This window comes from Hyposmocoma kahamanoa, unplaced genomic scaffold (genome assembly GCF_003589595.1).
Source record: "Hyposmocoma kahamanoa isolate Upper Pololo Valley unplaced genomic scaffold, ASM358959v1 92, whole genome shotgun sequence".
Lineage (NCBI taxonomy): Eukaryota > Metazoa > Arthropoda > Insecta > Lepidoptera > Cosmopterigidae > Hyposmocoma > Hyposmocoma kahamanoa.
This window is the reverse complement of record NW_020654748.1, coordinates 17,340,361-17,358,862: the sequence shown is the minus strand read 5'-3', so window position 1 is coordinate 17,358,862 and position 18,502 is coordinate 17,340,361. Positions and strand designations below refer to the sequence as shown.

Here is an 18,502-nt window from a genome sequence, read left to right as displayed (position 1 = left end):
TTAAATAATAAAAATGTTAATAAATAACACTCAATATAACAATACGTACTTAATAATAATAATTTGCCAGAAAACCACACCGATTAACTGGAATTCCCAATATTTTGAATGCCAGATTAATGGTAATCAAAAAACAAAGTGGAATCACTTTAGGACACATCCCAAAATACCCTGACCAGAACCAGTTTGGAAAAGTTTGGTTTCCAAATTTGTCCCACCGGGGATCGAACCCGGGACCACCACATTCAGCCACCATGATCATAATTGGAAACTAATTAATTACTAATCTAATCTAATCTAACCTTTAACCACTTATCAGTCAACAGCTTTCAGAAGTTCGAAGTAATTCGTAATGCTGAATTGAGCAGAATTCATAATATGAAAAAGTAATAAAAATAATGTGACCATAACATTATTTCTACTATTTTTTATGATACCAATTAACGCTTACTTCACGAACAAGTCTTGTGTCTGATGGTACGCGACACGCCTGTCCATAACAGTTGCAGTGCAATGCGGAGCACTCAGAATTTTAAAGCGCAAAGATCTGAGCTCTAAGTTGACAAATCCCATGTGCCTGTAATTTCACCAGCACCCTTACCTTTCAAAACCGATGCAATATAAATAAAAATAATCTCAGTACAGAGTACTAAAAAACCGACCTCAAAAGTACGTGGAATTACGTCTATTTACTAAGTTTTATTGAAATATACCCTAGTTCGCCACTATACAGGACTTGACACTGGAGATAATAATAATCGGTTCTCACTACTCAAAGTGTATTGAGAGAAAAACGCCTTGAATTGGAGATATAGCAAAATCAACCATTAAAATAATTGCTCCTAAATTAAAGTTAGGCGTTATTTATAAAAATGAATCTTCATGTGTGAACAGCCACCCTTAAAAGTGGATGATTCATGACGAATCATGAAAATCGGTTCACAAATACCAGAGTTATCGCGTTTGTATACATACAAAAAAGAACATACAGTCGAATTGAGAACCTCCTCCTTTTTTGAATTCGCTTAATAAAATATTAATCTTACTTCATCATCATCATAATTATTGCAGCAGAACGACGTCCACTGTTGCACATAAGCCATTCCCAAGCGTCGCCATAACGGCGACCACAACGGACAGCACAGCACACCAGCACCAGGCTATTGGAGTTTATTGGACCACCTTGTGGGTTGGTCTGCCCACACTGCGTCTTCCTATAAATAGGTGTGCTTCATGATCATAAATTGCTATTTGCTTCGCATGTAGACGTTATTATTTCAAAAGCCTCCAAAGCTCTCGGGTTTGTGATGCGTAACTCCAGAGATTTCAGATATACTAAGACACTAAAAATTTCATCTAAAAATGCTCATTTGTCCGCAGCCACCTGGAATATGTATCGCAGATGTGGAGCCCTCAATACCTTACCTACATATCGCGTATTGAAAATGTGCCATTAAAGATTTATTAAGTTTTTATGTTTTCGAACTAGGGAGCGGTACGAGTCAAACCGGTATGTTGATATATGTTAGAAACATCATATTTTGCCACTAGAGTTACGACGTCACACAGCAGACCTAGTATTTTAGCGAAAAATCGCTTCTTTCGTGCCGTGGACTCTCCGGAACTCGTGTCCAAGATTTTTCTTAGAGCCCCTACAAAATCCCTTATGTTTAATTCACTTTTGTGCGTACCTATGGCCTCTACGAATTATCTGCGGAATGCATATCTCTTACGTGCGAGTAATAGCTTCAATGAATTGTCCAAGCAGGTTGATATTGACCTTTTTAACACTAGTATTGCATCTGTGAAGCGTCTTAATAGTAGTTAGTTTTTTAGCGAGTAGGTAATTACTAAGTGTTGCGAAAATGTATGTATATAGTGTAAGTTAGTAGTTATATAGTTATAATTTAATGCTCTTTTACTTAATGTTTATCTGTCGGTGAGGAACTGTACTATACTATATAGTATAAATGAAATAATAATCCACTACTTATTATATTACTTATTATATATTATTATTATATACTATATTATATATTATATTATTATATTATATACTACTTATTATATATTATTATTTATACTATATAGTATAAATGAAATAATAATCCATTATTATTTCAGTTTTTTTTTCTGTAAGATAGCCGTTAGTCTTCCAATAAGTTAAAATAAAATAGTCGCCACTCGCACTTGAGAACTCTTTACTAAGTCTTCTTACTACGTCCAAGAATCACACAATGATGTTGGTGAAGAAAGTTTATTATAAGACAACTTTGCGGTGCATTGCCGCGCATAGTTTTACGGACTTTGCCCGGTGAAAAGGATTCACTGTAAGTGTCACTGAAACCTATGGTGATAATTATAATTATTTGAGTCACCTTGATACAAAATACTCTTGAACAGTCAATCAATTTGGGGAAATCTTAACATCGCATTTCAGAAATCACAAATTGGGTCAATGGCATCTATAATCAGAACAAATCATGTGCTTGGTGGTAAATAGCTCGCCTGTCCATAGCAGTTACCTCTTTAAAGAACTTAGCTTTTGCTTTACGTTTGTTTAATAAAGTGCTCCTTTGTGATATTTCCTGATTCATTCTAATAAAAATGAGTTTGGAATCGAAATGAGATGCTTATCAGCTGTAAGAGAAAATTGCAAAACATCGTCAGCTTACTCGTAAGTCGTAATAAAAAGTCTACGCACGCGGCGTATTTTTCAGAAATTTCTCAAACATTCCCTACAGCACCGTAGAAGCTCAAAAAACAGATTGTTGTATAGGATGATTCAAAAGCGGGTACAAAGCTATACGAAGAAAAAGGTCGTCCGTATCGCGCCGTATGCAAACGACAAATTTTATACGCGCATACACAAACGCACATTTACGGCGCTACTGAATTTGTGAACGTGTGCAAAGGTTCAATGTCTGCGACTGAATCTCTAAATACGCCCCGTGTACGTAAACTCTTAGATCAACTCGATTAAAGATATGGCGGTATGCAAAATGAGTAAGATAAAAATGAACCACTCGAAATTTTTATATTCAGTAAACACAACACAATTTTGAGTGTGAGACAATTTTGCTGACTTTAGATGTGCTACAGTCGGTGGTCGGATGCAACATACTGGATGTTGTTGATGTATGAGGTTTATTTACAAATAATACTTAACTTTAAATTCAATTAATGATGTTAAATTTCTTTTCGTATACTTACATGTAACATATGTGTTCGAAAAAAATTCTTCCTCAAAATTACTATTTCAGATCAGAAATATTTTGTCGGCCATTATTAGTAAGAGTAGAGCTCCCTGTGAAAGAGTTCGTCTAAGCTACTACTGCTACTTTACCTATTTCTGCCGCCCAGCAGTAATGTGAGTATTGCTGCATTCCGACTTTAAGGGTAAGTGTGCTGGAGATATTACAGGCACATGGGACTTGTCAACGTATGTCTCATGGTGACGGGCGGCAGTTGCTGAAAGCCGGTGGCACCAACTCCGTGCTTCGGCCACCATAGAATATAAGGTTCGGGTTGATTGCATGAATAACCTAGCGAATGCTGAGTGGAGACCAATCTGAATTTCAATGTTTAGTTATTAAGGTTTCCTTTATATTTTTTATACGAAATTTTTATATTCAGTATACTGAGACAATTTTGCTGACTTTAGATATGCTACAATCGGTGGTCCGATGCGACATATTGGGTGTTGTTGATGTTGACCAATGTGAACTTCATGTTTTAGTTATTAAGGTTTCGTTTATATTTGTTATAACAAAATGAGACAAAATAAATATTTTTTCTTCTTTTTGCTTATTGGCAGTTTTCCCTTTTAGGATTTCTCCGAAATCAAGTTTTCCGTTTAGTAGTCATAAATATTCGTATATTGTAAAAGTAATACAAAAAATATGGCGGTCATCACCAATGTGCAGTTCGTTAAACACGTGCCTTATTAATATTTCTGCCTTGACATTTAACGTTTTTGTTAAATGTCGTGTCCTTTCTGCTCAAATGTTTAATTATCCTACGTAGAGTCTCATGAGAAGAACAGGTGTTTTGTTAAGTATATATTTAAATTTAAAGTAACGTTATTCATCCAAATAACCATAATATAATATTTATATTAGAGTTAGTTTAGTTACTTTCAACGGAAGATGTGTTAGGCTGAAGGTTTTAAATAAATTTTGCAGAAATTGATATGCGTGAAAAAAAAGTTAAAGGGTATAGGTATAAATAAGTATACCTCCATCCTATATATTTTCGCTGTTGGTTACGTCGAAGTTACCCACAGCGAGATGGCAATGTTTTATTTTAATTGGTAGGAGTCTTTTCCTATTTTAATTAACTTCACTTTGATTGTTGAACACAAATAACGTCGCCTGTCGCGTCAAATAATTTTAACAATACAAAAAAGTAAAGGTAAAAATATACATGATGAGTTACTTATACCCATGCCCCAGAATTCCCATTGATATAGGCAGAGACTATCGGTCGCCACTTGGCATGATCCTGATAAACCTCTCTCGCTACACTTCCATGACAATGTTTTTTTCATATAGGCCCCCTTATTTTTCTCACTTTGCACGCCAGCCTTTTCAGGAACACTCTCAATTCGGTCTGAGAATGTTTTACGTGGCCGTCCTCTTCTAATATGCCTTTCACGTTAGCCTTATGTTTTCATTCAAATAATCTACATTTATGTATTCGTTTCAAGCTCCAAAACCACATCGTTCAGGTATATGATCCTCCGTAAAATACATATATGTTAAGGCGGCTTCGCATGGCCCGCGCTGCGCGAGCTCGCGCCTACGCACCGTGAGACGAGAGCCGCCCGAGCGCGTTCGTGCTCACCCGTCGCGGCTTGTTCGGATCCGCCACGGGAGTCCTATGCTCTCGATGCATACCCAAATACGCGTCGTAAGGCGCGTCGTCGGCCTGAGGCCACCCGGATTCGCCGAAGCGTGAGCTCGCCCGTTCAAATCAGCGCATTTCAAACTACGGGCTGTGGGAAGCCAGCATTAGAAAGATTGACAGTATCAATTAGATTAAATTCTTGAAAAATTATAGCCAGCATGAGCTGAATTTGAAGATAGCAATAAAGCTCCTTGTGAAAGAGTTCGCCCAGGGAAGTACTTGGCAGTACTTAACACTTTCTATAACGAAACTTATTAAGTATTTTAGACCTTTTTATGAATTTTTTTGTAGTAGTAGAGCCCCTTGTGAAAGAGTTCGTTCAGGATTAGTACTGCCATATAGCCACCTTACCTACTTCTGCCGCCAAGCAGTAAGGTCAGCATTACTGTGTTCCGGTTTTGAAGGGGTGCTGGTGAAATTACAGTCATATGGGACTTGTCAGCTTATGTCTCAGGGTGACGGGTGCAGTGGCGGTGCCCCTCAGATCTTTACGAGTTAAAGCTCTGAGTGGCACCGCAACTGTTGTAGATAGGCGTGTAACCATCAAGCACACGACTTGTTTGTCTCGTCGCTTAATATTATAAAGAAAAACAATTTCAGTGCTAGAGTAGTGTTTTACCAAAAAAATATCAATTCAATGTAACTAACATTCGGTATTCAAAGCAGCTCTCGTACAATCAATAGAAAACCCTTTCTTACACCAAAGGTCCAAAGAAACATTTGCATAATCAGATGTTTTAAATGCAAGTCACAATGAAATACTAAGTTGGTAACAGTCTTTAGATGTCCTTATAATCCATGTGATCAATGACATCGACACAGAAAAAAGGTTCTTGTTTTTGTAAACCATAATTTATTGTACATTTAACTATGTATACAGTCCACTGTATTCCAATGAGAAGTCGTAACAAGTATTTGTTTATAAAATGTTAACGTAAATATAAATAATAAATAACGCACACACTCAACATAGCCCCGCACTAGGGAAAACCCTGTGTCGCGGGTGCCATGGACACACACATAGACAACCACAAATTACACCCAAACTCACGAGAGAAATAATTGTAGGCCATACAACTATTTCTCCCGGCCCGGGAATCGAACCTGGGACCTCTGCGTGGCAGTCCGGCATGGTAACCGTTCGGCCACGGAGGCAGTTTAACGTAAAGCTAAGATGATTTGTGCTAAATATCCACTAGGTTGTTTATTAGGTTGGAATAAAGAGCATTTTGAGGGCTTTTTAATTTTGTAAAGTAGATATACTTCGGTGGGCGATATGTTTAGTCTCTTTTCAGCTAGTAAAAAAGTAGTAAAGAAAAAATCATACTATCATTTCTTGTTCACGAAAATTTCTTCCAGCCTTAAAATTTCGAAACACTTACAGTTAATAAGTAACTCGACTAATTGCCATCAAACCTTGAGCTCTTTACTATTGTCTTCTGTAGGCGGTTTTTTTTCATGATATCAATTGACGGGATGAACAAGTCGTGATGGTAAGCTACACGCTTGTCCATAACACAGTTGCAGTGCCACTCAGAGCTTTAAATCGCAAAGATCCATCATACTGAGACAGAATTTGACAAGTCCTATGTGCCTGTAATTTCACTAGCACCCTTACTCTGAAAAACCGGAACGCAGTAATGCTTATGTAACTTTTTGTCGGCAGAAATAGGTAAGGTGACAGTACTTCCCTGGAAGAACTCTTTCACAAGGAGCTCTATTGCTACTAATAGCTCTGACTGGTGCAGCATAATTAGTATTTTCCTAAAGTTTATCCTGCCTACTTCCGATTAGTATAATTATATAAACGTCGATTGCCAATAAAGTAAAAATCTTGTAGGTAGAAAAGAAATGGTTATCGTTTATTTTCTGGAATTTATTGACGTAAATAAAACATATTTATTTTTAGAAAGTTGAGAAACATTTTTCTAACAGCAATTTAAACGCTACGTAAATAAATTAAGGTGCAGTTTTTAACAAAGAATTTTGATATTATATTTAATCGACTTATCTTCAATCCGTGGTGGATTTATTGTAGCATACTGGAGCTGCAATATTCACAATTTTCAAACAACTAATAAATTCATAAAAAAAACACAAATTGATAATTTTTATTTTTTACCAAAATCGTTTAGGATGCCTTATGTCCCTAGGATACGTGACGGGTCAAAATATTACATTATATTACCTATATTATTAATTTGAGATGACCTGTGATACACACGTTGCCTATAGATTGGGTTCCTGCTAAAACCACAAACCAGCCCTAGCTGGTTGGTAGAAATATGTATAATTGTACGAGGATGACGTAGGCGTCATCCTCGTACAATTATGATGACGTAGGCGTCATCCTCGTGTACAATTAGGTATACACAAAATATGAAGTAAATTTGATACATCCATAAATGACAATGTGAGGGCAAAATGTTTCGAAACACGAAATTATTAATTAATTGTGCTAACGTGACGTTGTCGTTCAATGCCAAAGTAATGTACAATTATCTGACTAATACTAAATTATAAGGTACACACAATTTTGCGTGGTTGCTACTGCACTAAACAAGAGCGTTGATGCAACTAAATAATAATGCAGCTTGTTTAGGGAGTCACCAGATTCATTGATACGGAGTCGCATAAAGACGTTCAGAAAAAGTTTTAAGTCAAAGTAATTGGAGTGAAATCGAAATGCGGTTCGCGTCAGCCGGTTCGAGCGGAAGCAAAACCCTAGATTGCTTTTGTTTTGGTTTATGACACAAAATGATGGCACAAACAAGTCGTGCGCCTGGTGGTAAGCGCACATGGACACGCCTGTCCATAACAGGTGCAGTGACAATCAGAGCTTTAAATCACCAAGATCTTTTTTTTATGTAAAGATGGAGACAAACTACCAGACGAGCCACTTGATGGGAGACATCGTCACCCATGGACATTTGCAACATCAGATGATCTGCCTATGTGTTGCCAGCCTTTGCGAGCCCTGTAAATAAGCTTCTTGAAGGATCCCATAGCGCTAAGGAAATACTTCTAAGGGACTTTGCCACTGCACCCGTCACCCTGAAACGTAAGTTGAAATATCCTATGTGCCTGTAATGTCACTAGCACCCTTACGTGAGGTTTACTACTACCAGTATATGCGTGAACATAAAACAGTTCAAGTCGATTCCATGATAATAAATGTAGTGACTCCTTTATTTGACTATCGTTAACAGCTAACAACATTTTAAAAGCCGGTGCAGTAACGCTTCAATGAAAAATCATTTTAAACTGCTAACATATTGACTGCATGTTCGCAGTTAAAGCGTGAAGTCGTAATCAATTTCATGAAACCGAGACCACGACTGCATGAAGTTGATAAATACTGGACGCATTAACTGCATGCAGTCGAGGTCTCGGCTGCATGAAGTTGATTGCGACTTCATGCATTAACTGTGCTAACCGCTCACACGATTCATGCAGCCGTAGACGCATACCACACCTAGAGGTACCGGTGATGATTTTATACTGATTTATCGGATATCGAAGTTATAACAGGTAAAAGAACTAATATTATTTGCTATTTCGGTAACTACTATAGCAAACCATAAAGTTTTTAATGCCTGGGGTCTGTCATTAAAAAAAAATAAACAACTTCAAAAATACGTCACGACAATCGTGTGAGTATTGTTTGGGCTGGTGATTTCGGTGTTTATTTTTTTGAAAACATACCGTAAGTAGCGTTTTTTAAGTTTACCCTGAATATAAATGTTTATAAACTATACTTTAAGGAATAATTTCATGGTAAACGTTAGAACCACTCAAACAGAATATTATCATATTTATCCAAGTACACAAAAAATTTCATTAGTGCTTTTTAAGTGCAGGATTTGCGGTGTATTACTGCATTTTATTTGAGATGTTTTTGTTGGTAGTACGGAGGGTATTTATTTAGCAATGCAGAATAATAATTTTTATTTATAAAAACTTGTATTTAAACTGAATGCTTTTGTAATTTGCGAAATCAAATAGCCGCCATTTTGCGGTAGGAGGAGCGCATCGCGTGAGCGGTTAGCAGTCAATCTGTGAGCAGCCTAGTGCTTATAAATTAAACCTAATCAAAATGTTGAACGTTCATTTTGCATATGCAGTGATGTCTTGAATTGTACCTAGACAGAAACATTTACTTAAAGCAGTTGCTTTATATCTATATACACGGTTCATCTGTCAACAGTTTTCAGAAGTGCGAAGTAAGACCAAGCCGAATTCATGATCTGAAAAAAATTATAAAAATTAATGTTAAGGTAAAAAAACTCAACTACGTGGAAAAATACCTATTGAAAGATGAAAACAAAATTATCTTTAATTTTAATATTGACTTACAAAAAAAATGTAATGATGGAAATTGTAATATAAGTTCTTTTAATATTTTTTATTAATTCTCTTCTTAAGAACTATATATACAGACTATATCTACAGCACTTTTTTCCTCGTAACAAATTTGATTTAATCATTTTTGATACAAAGAGAAATCCCTATACAAACTTGAATAGTAGGATATAATGAAATTCAACGACTAAATCAAGACAAATATCGAAATTTCATTTCATTTTTATTTTTCAGCGGTTACTAACCCAAGCGACGTCAGATAATAAAGAATAAGAGAACGGACACTCTCCGCCCCTCCCTAATTTTAGATACCGCACCACGCCCCGCACATTGCCGGTCACATTGACTGAACGACAACAAGGCTGCCGGCGAGCTGTTTTCAAAGACGGCTTTGATATTTGAATATAGTTTTCATTTATTTATTACGAAACTTGTACGTTAATATAAAACATAATTTTAAGTTACTATTTACAATGGTCGTGAATTGTGCTCTGTGCGGCTGTTTATCATCATTTTCCGAAAGATGAAACGAAGTAAGTAAAAGAAACTTATGTCTGAGACTCATTCAGTTACTGTTTTCTTCATTTATTTACTGCAGAGTAATATAAGTATGTCTAAAAAATACAGATTTATTATATCAATATAATGAGACGCCATGACTTCGCAAATTTTCTATTCGTATTGCCGATAAATATTACGTAGGTAGTGAATATACCTAATTATTAACTAACCAAACTTGGACAAGCAATTTCAAATACCTTGGTTACCTTACTTAAAAGTACATGTCCGAAATATAATATTTTAAGTGCTTTTAGTATATTTTTGAAATAAATCTTCATTACTCAGTCAGTGAATTAATGTAAAATATAATAATATATCGATATAAATACCCAATAGACAAGTGCAATTATTAGGATTCTATTAATAGAATCATAGATAACAGATTCGCGTTAGAATTTTCGCTATGTTGAGTAGTAGTGCGAGAAAGTGATAGGTTACCCTGCCACTTCACGCACACATTTACGCGTGTGCAGTTAGCGCCTTGCTGTATGTAGTAGTAGTAGGTAAATAATTTTCGACCGTTGTATGGAGTGTCCGCGGTTTAGTTATAGTCTGTTCCAGTCCATTGTACCAGAAAAGTAAACGAACAGATCATTGACCCGACCATAGACAGTTTAGTGATGGCCAACCGGTACGGCCAACTACAAATCGATTAATTAATTAAATGAAATGGTTTGTTTAATGTAATTAGTTGGTATAACTGGGTTTTATATAATAAAATGGGATACACGATTTCTCTGCTCATTACCATAAAAAAATATGTGATTCAATACTGAGTGATGATATATGAGATTAGAATTTTTTCTTGCCTAACCTATAAAAGCATTTGAAGATTTCCGAAATCTAATTTCAAATCCTCCTACAAATCCTTACACTCAGATATTCGTTCGATTGTGATTAAATTTTCGTTTCACTAATCGATTACAAAAACTTTAATTGAGTGAATTCACCGAGAAGCTCATGATAAAATTCAAATTAGATTTCGCACATAAATTCCGAAAAAGTCAGAAGTGCAAGCCCCAGTTCGAACACACTGCCATTTTGAAAAGCAGTATCGATTAGGTAAATAATTTAGGACTATGATCCTTCATACTTCAAATGATCATACAAATCATAACCCTCCTTTGACGAGGCTGTAGTAAAAAAAAAACATTAAAAAATGCAGTAAGACCAAGACAAATACCTTAGAAAAAGCATTCACGTTTACATCAGCGAAACCGTATGCGGTTAATTTACATGGTTTTTGTGCCCTGTAAAATTAAATACAACATTGTTTTAAACATGTTTGACTGCTGCGGTTAAAAACACTTTATAGAATAAATATGACATTGTCTAATATTTATTTATTTATATGAACAGTTTCTGATAATGACTCATATCATAAAATAAAGTTTTATAATGTAAAAAAAAGAAAAAGTTTGATCTTGATACATTGCAGATTTTAAAATCTCAGGACAAATGACAATACCGACTACGAGCTTATTTTAAGTTTGTATTGCAATCTGTACTCACTTAAAATTAAAAAAATATATTTACCTCAGTTGTAAATAGTGTAGCATTTTAGCGTTTTTGGCACTAGTCATATACCAGTTACAATTATAGACAGCATCACCCACTTCTTTGTTCTGATAAACCAAAACAAAAAAAAAATGTCATTTTAATTACCCTACTAATATGGATAATAAAGAAAGCTACTTTATTAATCTATTGAACAAACTTAAACAAATTTCAAAGCGTCTAATGTGCTTATAATCTATTCTGATAAGGTTGTTTATTACATGCTATAACTATTGAAACTTACTGATCTCATTATAATATCTCCAAAGAAACAGAGAAAGAATATCTGCGTCAAAGAAAGGCAGAGAAATGTAAGGAACATCACGACGAAAGCCAGATCGTCAATAGTCTGAAACAATAACATTTCACAATTTGCCGATATAGACCACGTTTTCTAGAATCCTTTTATGGAAGCTTACAGTATCATTATTTTTAAAGTGCTCGTTATCGATATCGAGTTCTTAGGTTTTCATTATTAAGACACACACGAAATGAAACTGTTTTTTGGGATCTTAATCGTGTTTATTTGTTTTTTTTTAACTAACAAACGTTTTGTATGTTCTTTAGTAAATTGGAAATAAAGTGTTTAAATTAACAATTTAATGCAATTTTTAGACATAACTAGTTGTAGACTTTGCCACAGTCAGCCGTGACCTTGGGATCTATTTAGGGCCCTAATTGTTGATTTATTTGAAAAAATAGTTATTTGTTAAACAAGGCTCCAAAGTTGTTGTTTGACGCGAGTGCTTGTATTGAAACCTGAGCAAGGGAAGGAAGCTATGACTGAATTACGAGCGAAGCGAGCGGTTCAAAAATAGATTCCAGAGCGTAGCGTGGGCTTCAAGGCACGAGACGCAAAATAACTTTGCTGTCGAATGAAACACACAACTTTTCATCTCACTATAGTGAGGAAAATGGTAGGTGAAAGAAAATCAGTTGCACTCATTGACTTACAATTATATGGATGTCGGGTCCGCGCTAAAAAGTGTCCGAACTTATAGGGCGTTAAAATCGTATACAGAGCGTCATTCACGCTTTAGTCTTCGTTTGTTCGACTGACAGCGAAGCAAGCAAAATTAGACGGTACTGCGATGACATTACAATTTAAATTCAACGTTTTAGCTTTTTCATATTCCTTTACATGTCACTACGTTTAAATAGGTTGACTTGGGACATTTTTTTCGTAGTTTTTGTATTAGACCCGTCGTCCATTTATTTGTAAGTCAATGGTTGCACTCTATAACATCAGTTTTTTTTTAGCTAAAAGAAGAAGTTTGTCTTCGGATGCGTTCTGAATTTACACCTCATCAATTTTTATTCTTTCTTGTACTTTTATTTTGTGTGATTAAGTGATTATTGAAATTATTTTAGTTCTTCGATGAATGAAAATAATTTAATAAACACAATTTATTTTATTATCATTGTCAATTTAAAATCAACAATAATGTGAATGAAATATAACAACAGATTTATGTAATGCACGTCAAATCGCGTAGTTGAACCTGTCATTATCTTTTTTTTTTCATCGAAAGAAAAGTTAGGTGCACCACAAGTTTGAATCTCAAAAACCTTTTCCACGCTCGCGTGCAAAAAACGCTTTTGCACGCAGATTTCCAATGCGAAATATACGCGATTTAGTTTAAATAAAAGTAGTTTTATTACCTGTGCTTATTATCAAATTACATTGAGAGCTTTAATTTTTCAAACTAACAAAATAGATTGCCTTTGATTGGCATTACAGACGTGGATTACAATCCTGTGAGATCGTAGGAATTCACCTTTGTGTTCGATCTTTGTATTAATAATTATAACAAACAAATGGCGTAATATCACAGAAAATAAATTAATATCATCATAGTAAAACTCAAGATATTCAATAAAATCAAGATACAAATAATTAGGATCATTTTAACTCTAGTTGTACAAGCGATATCCGTATTTTCTCGGATTCGAATTGGACTTAGTGCACAAGCGATATCCGAAGCGGGTTCGAGTTTTCTTGATTTGTATAGTCTCAGATCCGTAACAAATATGAAGCGAGTGCAGTATGCAAACGTGCTTACCGTAACATTGAATCCTGTTAGGCAAATTATCGCTGAACTGGACACGAAATTGAATAGCGTCGATTTTGAATAAATTGTCTCTATTAATTTCACGGCTCTGAAATAGAAAATTTCGTATTATTACGAACAGATAGTTAGAAATTTCTGACCAGTCGTCGCACACCATTGTATTTGAATTATCAATTTTTTTAATGATACCAAATGACTGGTACTACTGGTACTGCTACTGGTGGTACTACTCAGAGACTTTACATCGCAAAGATCTGCCACTGCGCCTGTCACCCTGAGGCATAAATGGAAATGTCCCATGTGCCTGCAATTTCTCCAACACCCTTACCCTTCAATACCGAAGTACAGTAATGCTCACAGTACTGCTTGGCGGCAGAAATAGTGTAAGGTAACAATACGTTCCGGAACGAACTCTTTCAAAAGGAACTCTATTTATTATAATTATAAGATATTCATTAATTTCCCGTGGTGTAATAAGGTCACATCTGCAAAATGACAACTTTTAGAAAATAGTTTTAATAATTCTACAAATGACATTCGTCGATAAGTTTTTCATGCGTAAATAGGAGACTCATAAAGTTTGTTTTATGTATACAAATTAATTTGATGACTTACATGTCATTAAAGTATTTTTGACGTATATGTACGTTTTTTGTTTCGCGTCTCGTACCCCAACAAGTACATATGGTCGATTGACATGCAGAAAGTCAGCATGACACATTTACAATTATTATGATATTTAAAACAGAATCTCTCTGTAAGGGAAAATGGTAAATGAAAGAAAAACAGTTGAACTACAAATCATCAGTTTTTTTAATTGAAAGAAAAGTTTATCTTCGGCTGCGTTCTCTATTTACAGCTCATAATTTTTTATTCTTGCTTTTACTTTTATTTTGTGTGATTAAGTGATTCTTCTTCTCTTTCGTATCACTCTTGACAGAGTGGTCGTGGCCATCACGGAGTACGTTTGTTAACGGCTGATGTGGCTTGCCTCACAACATCTCGCTATCTTCCCATCTCGCCATCTCTCTCTGTTGGTGGACTTCCTCGTGCGCTCATGTAAAGAACCACTCACTGCAGATTTTATTGGATCGGTCCATCGAAAGACGGTCAATGGAGTCAAAATTCAGTCTTGTTACGTGACCGAAGAATTTCAGGATGCGAGTTTGTACCACAGTAGACAGACGCTGCTGATGCCGAGTTCTTGGAGTATGGAGTATGGAGGTGTTTGAACGAAAGTCAGTCCACGATACCCCAAGCAATCTTCTCCAGCACCAAATTTCCAGAGCGTCTATCTTCTTCTTCTCGATTTCACGGAGCTCCCATGTCTCTGCAGCGCACAGAAACATGGAGAAAACTAGAGTTCGGACCAGCCGGATTTTAGTGGCCTTGGTAATGTTTCTATTCCCCCATATTTCCTTCAGTTTATCCATTGCTGTTCTAGATACTGCCATACGTCTTTTCAATTCACCTACGCATCCACCAGTGTTTGAAATTAAAGCTCCAAGATATACGTAGAACTGAACCACATCACACTTCGCAATTCTTGTAACTTCCGGCGGATTATGATTAACGCGATCCACAATCATTATCTTAGTTTTATTGCGCTTTATCTTACATCGAAACTTAAGTGATTATTGAAATTAATTTAGTCCTGAGACGAATTAAAATAATTTAATAAATACAATTAGTTATCAGTGTCAATTTAATGTCAACAATAATAAGAACAAAATATACCAACGGATTTATATTACATAATGAAGTAATGTGCGATAAATCACGTAGTAGCGTTCATTATCTATTTTTTCCTTATCCACGCTAGCGTGCAAAAACGCTTTTGCGCGTTAATTTCTAATGAGAGAGAAAGCCTTTCCGAGCCGTGTGAGGTGAAAATATTGTTTAATCATTTCAACCATTATTTTACTTACTCTATGAGATCCTGATGCCACTCAACCAATTCGACTAGTTTTGTATGAAATACTACATCTTCGTTCCTAACTACACTGTCACTATTTTCAGGGATTATTTGTAATATATTTTGTTGTAGCAACTTGAATTGAACCACGATGAAAGTAGTACAGATGTAGTAGAAAGATTCAGAAGCAAATATCCAAAATAGTGCGACCATTGCTGAAAAAATATTCTTTATTAGAGTACAAAATTTGTAAATGTAAATATGTATAATACTTGCATTATTAACAACAATAATGAGACAAATAGTGTAACTATATTTATTAACGCCACACCGCGCGATGTGTGCGCATCCTCACGCTCTATGCACGGACGCACATATTAACATAATCTGGCGGTGCACTCAAAGTTAATAGTTAACAATATAATAATAATAATATGCCAGGCAACTACATTGTCTGTCTTGGCGCCCTGTCTCAAACTAGGGAATTCTCTGTTTCCCTGTACCAGAGCAATGGCATCAAAAATTATCTATTCAATCGCTCGCAGGCTCTAGAAATCGGAAATTATTAATGACGAGCAACTTTCAATTGGCATTCCACAAGGAAGTGTTCTTGAACCTACCTTCTTCATTGCTTACAGTAGCGACCAGTGCTTACTACAGCCTACAGCAAAATCCTTTTTAGAGTCTAGTTTTTTTTTATGACACCAAGTGACAGGATGAACAAGTCGTGCGCCTGGTGCTAAGTGACATGCTTATCCATAACAGTTGTAGTGTTACTCAGAGCTTTAAATCGCAAAGATCTAAGTGGCACTGCCACTGCACCCGTCACCCTGAGACATAAGTGGAAATGTCCCATGTGCCTGTAATTTCACCAGCACCCTTATCCTTCAAAACCGGAACACAGTAATGCTCACATTACTGCTTAGCGGCAGAAATAGGTAAGGTGGCAGTACTGGACCCCAAAATGAACTCTTTCACATGAAGCTCTACTACTACTACTTAAAAAGTAGCCTATATGGTTAGCAACCTATGAATAACTAATTAAGTACTGTAGTTTCTTCTCTTTCTATTTCTATAATTATTATAAATATAAACGAAAGGAAAAAAAAACAAATTACTTACCCCCCCATATATGATCGATCACAACGAACGGATATACCTTAATATTAAATGGGTCAAAGGGATACTCGACGAGAAAAGGCAGCATCAATTCAGTTTTATTCAAAATAAAATAATTATATGCCGTTGTAGCAAGCGGCATTAACGGAAACGCAACTAACAAAAGCCAGTTGAATAAATTTGAAACTTTTATTACAAAGTTCAAGAAATTGACCGGTTCTTCTACCAATGCTTTGTTTGTTGTACTGTTGAAATCGGCTTTGGTTTCCAGTTGTCTCAATTTGTAGACCAATTTATCGACACAGTCGTAATACCACATGAACGATGCAGACTTCAAAACACTTAAAATGCCTAGCGTCAGTGTAGGTGCGGAATAGGTGAGTGAAATGAGTGATTCTCCTTTCACTGCTTCCTTTAAAAACCAAGAAAATGCCCCCACAACGTTTATATTTAGCAAAATAAAATTAAAGCAATAAAGAGTCCTTGATTTGTTTACGTTATACTCTTCTCGGTTTCTTAAATGCATCCCAGACCAACGGAATAGATATTCAATTTTACGTAAAGATTTGTCAAAAAGCAATACTGTTCCACCCATTTTGATTAACCAGTGTAATCGTGTTGTGCGTTAAACAAAGATGGCGAATACGTGTTCCCTGTGGAGAATTGAAAAATGTACTCGGGTATATTCGTTATTTGATAAAATTAAATTGAACAAAATTAATATAATTCGTATAATCAAAATCTGTTTTTTAATAATTACATATTCCGAGCCACACCCTTTATAATAGCATTTGCATTATTGATATTACATATTATTTATAATAGGTAATTATATAACGTTTCATCTGGCATATGTTGTTATTCCCAATATTTACTTATATAATTACAAATAAATAAAATATTTAAATCCTTCTACATTTCAAATAAGTTTTAATAACGTTTCCACGTACCTACAGGATAATAATAAGCATACGTGAAAATACAGAGTCTTGAACACCTCCATAAAGTTGCCTGCTTATCGATATTCTACTGTATGTAAATGACGGATAATGTGCGGGGGAATTGCACGATTTAATTCCGCCTTCCACTTTCGATCATCGGGGAACCAGGCGTAGGCTGGGGTTCCACCCCTACGTCGTGTATATTTACAGGATTGTCACAAAGCGAAACGAAACGCGCTTCCAGGTTTATATGGCGAACGGCTATGGAGCGGAATTCCCTGCCTACAGAAATGCAGACTTGTTCCCTGAACGGAATAACTTGGGCCTTTTCAAAGCGAGAGTGAATAGGCATTATTTAGGTGTGTATTCTCCATAGTTGACTTCATCGTCAGTTTAAATCAGGTGAGATGGAAGTCAAATGTGCATATGTTTATTAAAAAATATTTATCTCGGCCCCGGCATCGAACACGGAGGTAATTTATACTATGGAGATACGATGACATTGATCTGATCATTGATAACATCTTTGCCATTTAAAGCTCTGAATGGCATTATAACTATTGGATGGATAGGCGTGTCGCTTACCACCAGACGCACGACTTGTTCGTTCCGTCACTTTTCCGTCCGTCCGTCACGTTTACTTTTCCTTGGTTTAATAGCAGTACACCTCCTTGTGAAAGAATACGTGCAGGAAGTAATGCCACCTTATCTATTTCTGCCGCCAAGCGGTAATATGAACATTTCTGTGTTCCGGTTTTTGGGTTTAGGATGTTGGTGAAATTAAAGGCACACGGGACTTGTCAGATTATGTCTGTTATATGTCTGTTTAAGGCTCTGAACAACACTGCACGATTTGTTCGTCCAGTTACTTGGTATCATAAATAAAAAACCCTGTTCAGAATGATTATCTCTAGTATCAGGTTTCTTACCACGGTATGACTTCTTTTTATTTTCCAGTCAACCCGTGACCATGGAGCGTGAAACCGTTCCGAAATATCGGGAAAATAAAAAGAAGTCATGCCGTGGTAAGAAACCTGATACTAGAGATAATCATTTAGTGAATAACC

At 35.8% G+C, this 18,502-nt stretch overlaps 1 protein-coding gene across 1 annotated transcript; it reads right to left on the bottom strand.

Annotated features, from left to right (window-relative positions):
* Positions 1 to 9,101: 9,101 nt before the first annotated feature.
* On the bottom strand, positions 9,102 to 17,089 carry LOC113236775 (odorant receptor 4-like). Its single transcript, XM_026472943.1, has 8 exons — positions 16,991 to 17,089; positions 16,498 to 16,906; positions 15,389 to 15,590; positions 13,452 to 13,548; positions 11,633 to 11,737; positions 11,368 to 11,456; positions 11,015 to 11,081; positions 9,102 to 9,155 (listed from the first exon to the last, which is right to left on the bottom strand). Exons 1-8 carry the CDS (start codon positions 17,087 to 17,089, stop codon positions 9,102 to 9,104), a joined length of 1,122 nt encoding a protein of 373 aa, XP_026328728.1.
* Between the last annotated feature and the right edge of the window lie 1,413 nt (positions 17,090 to 18,502).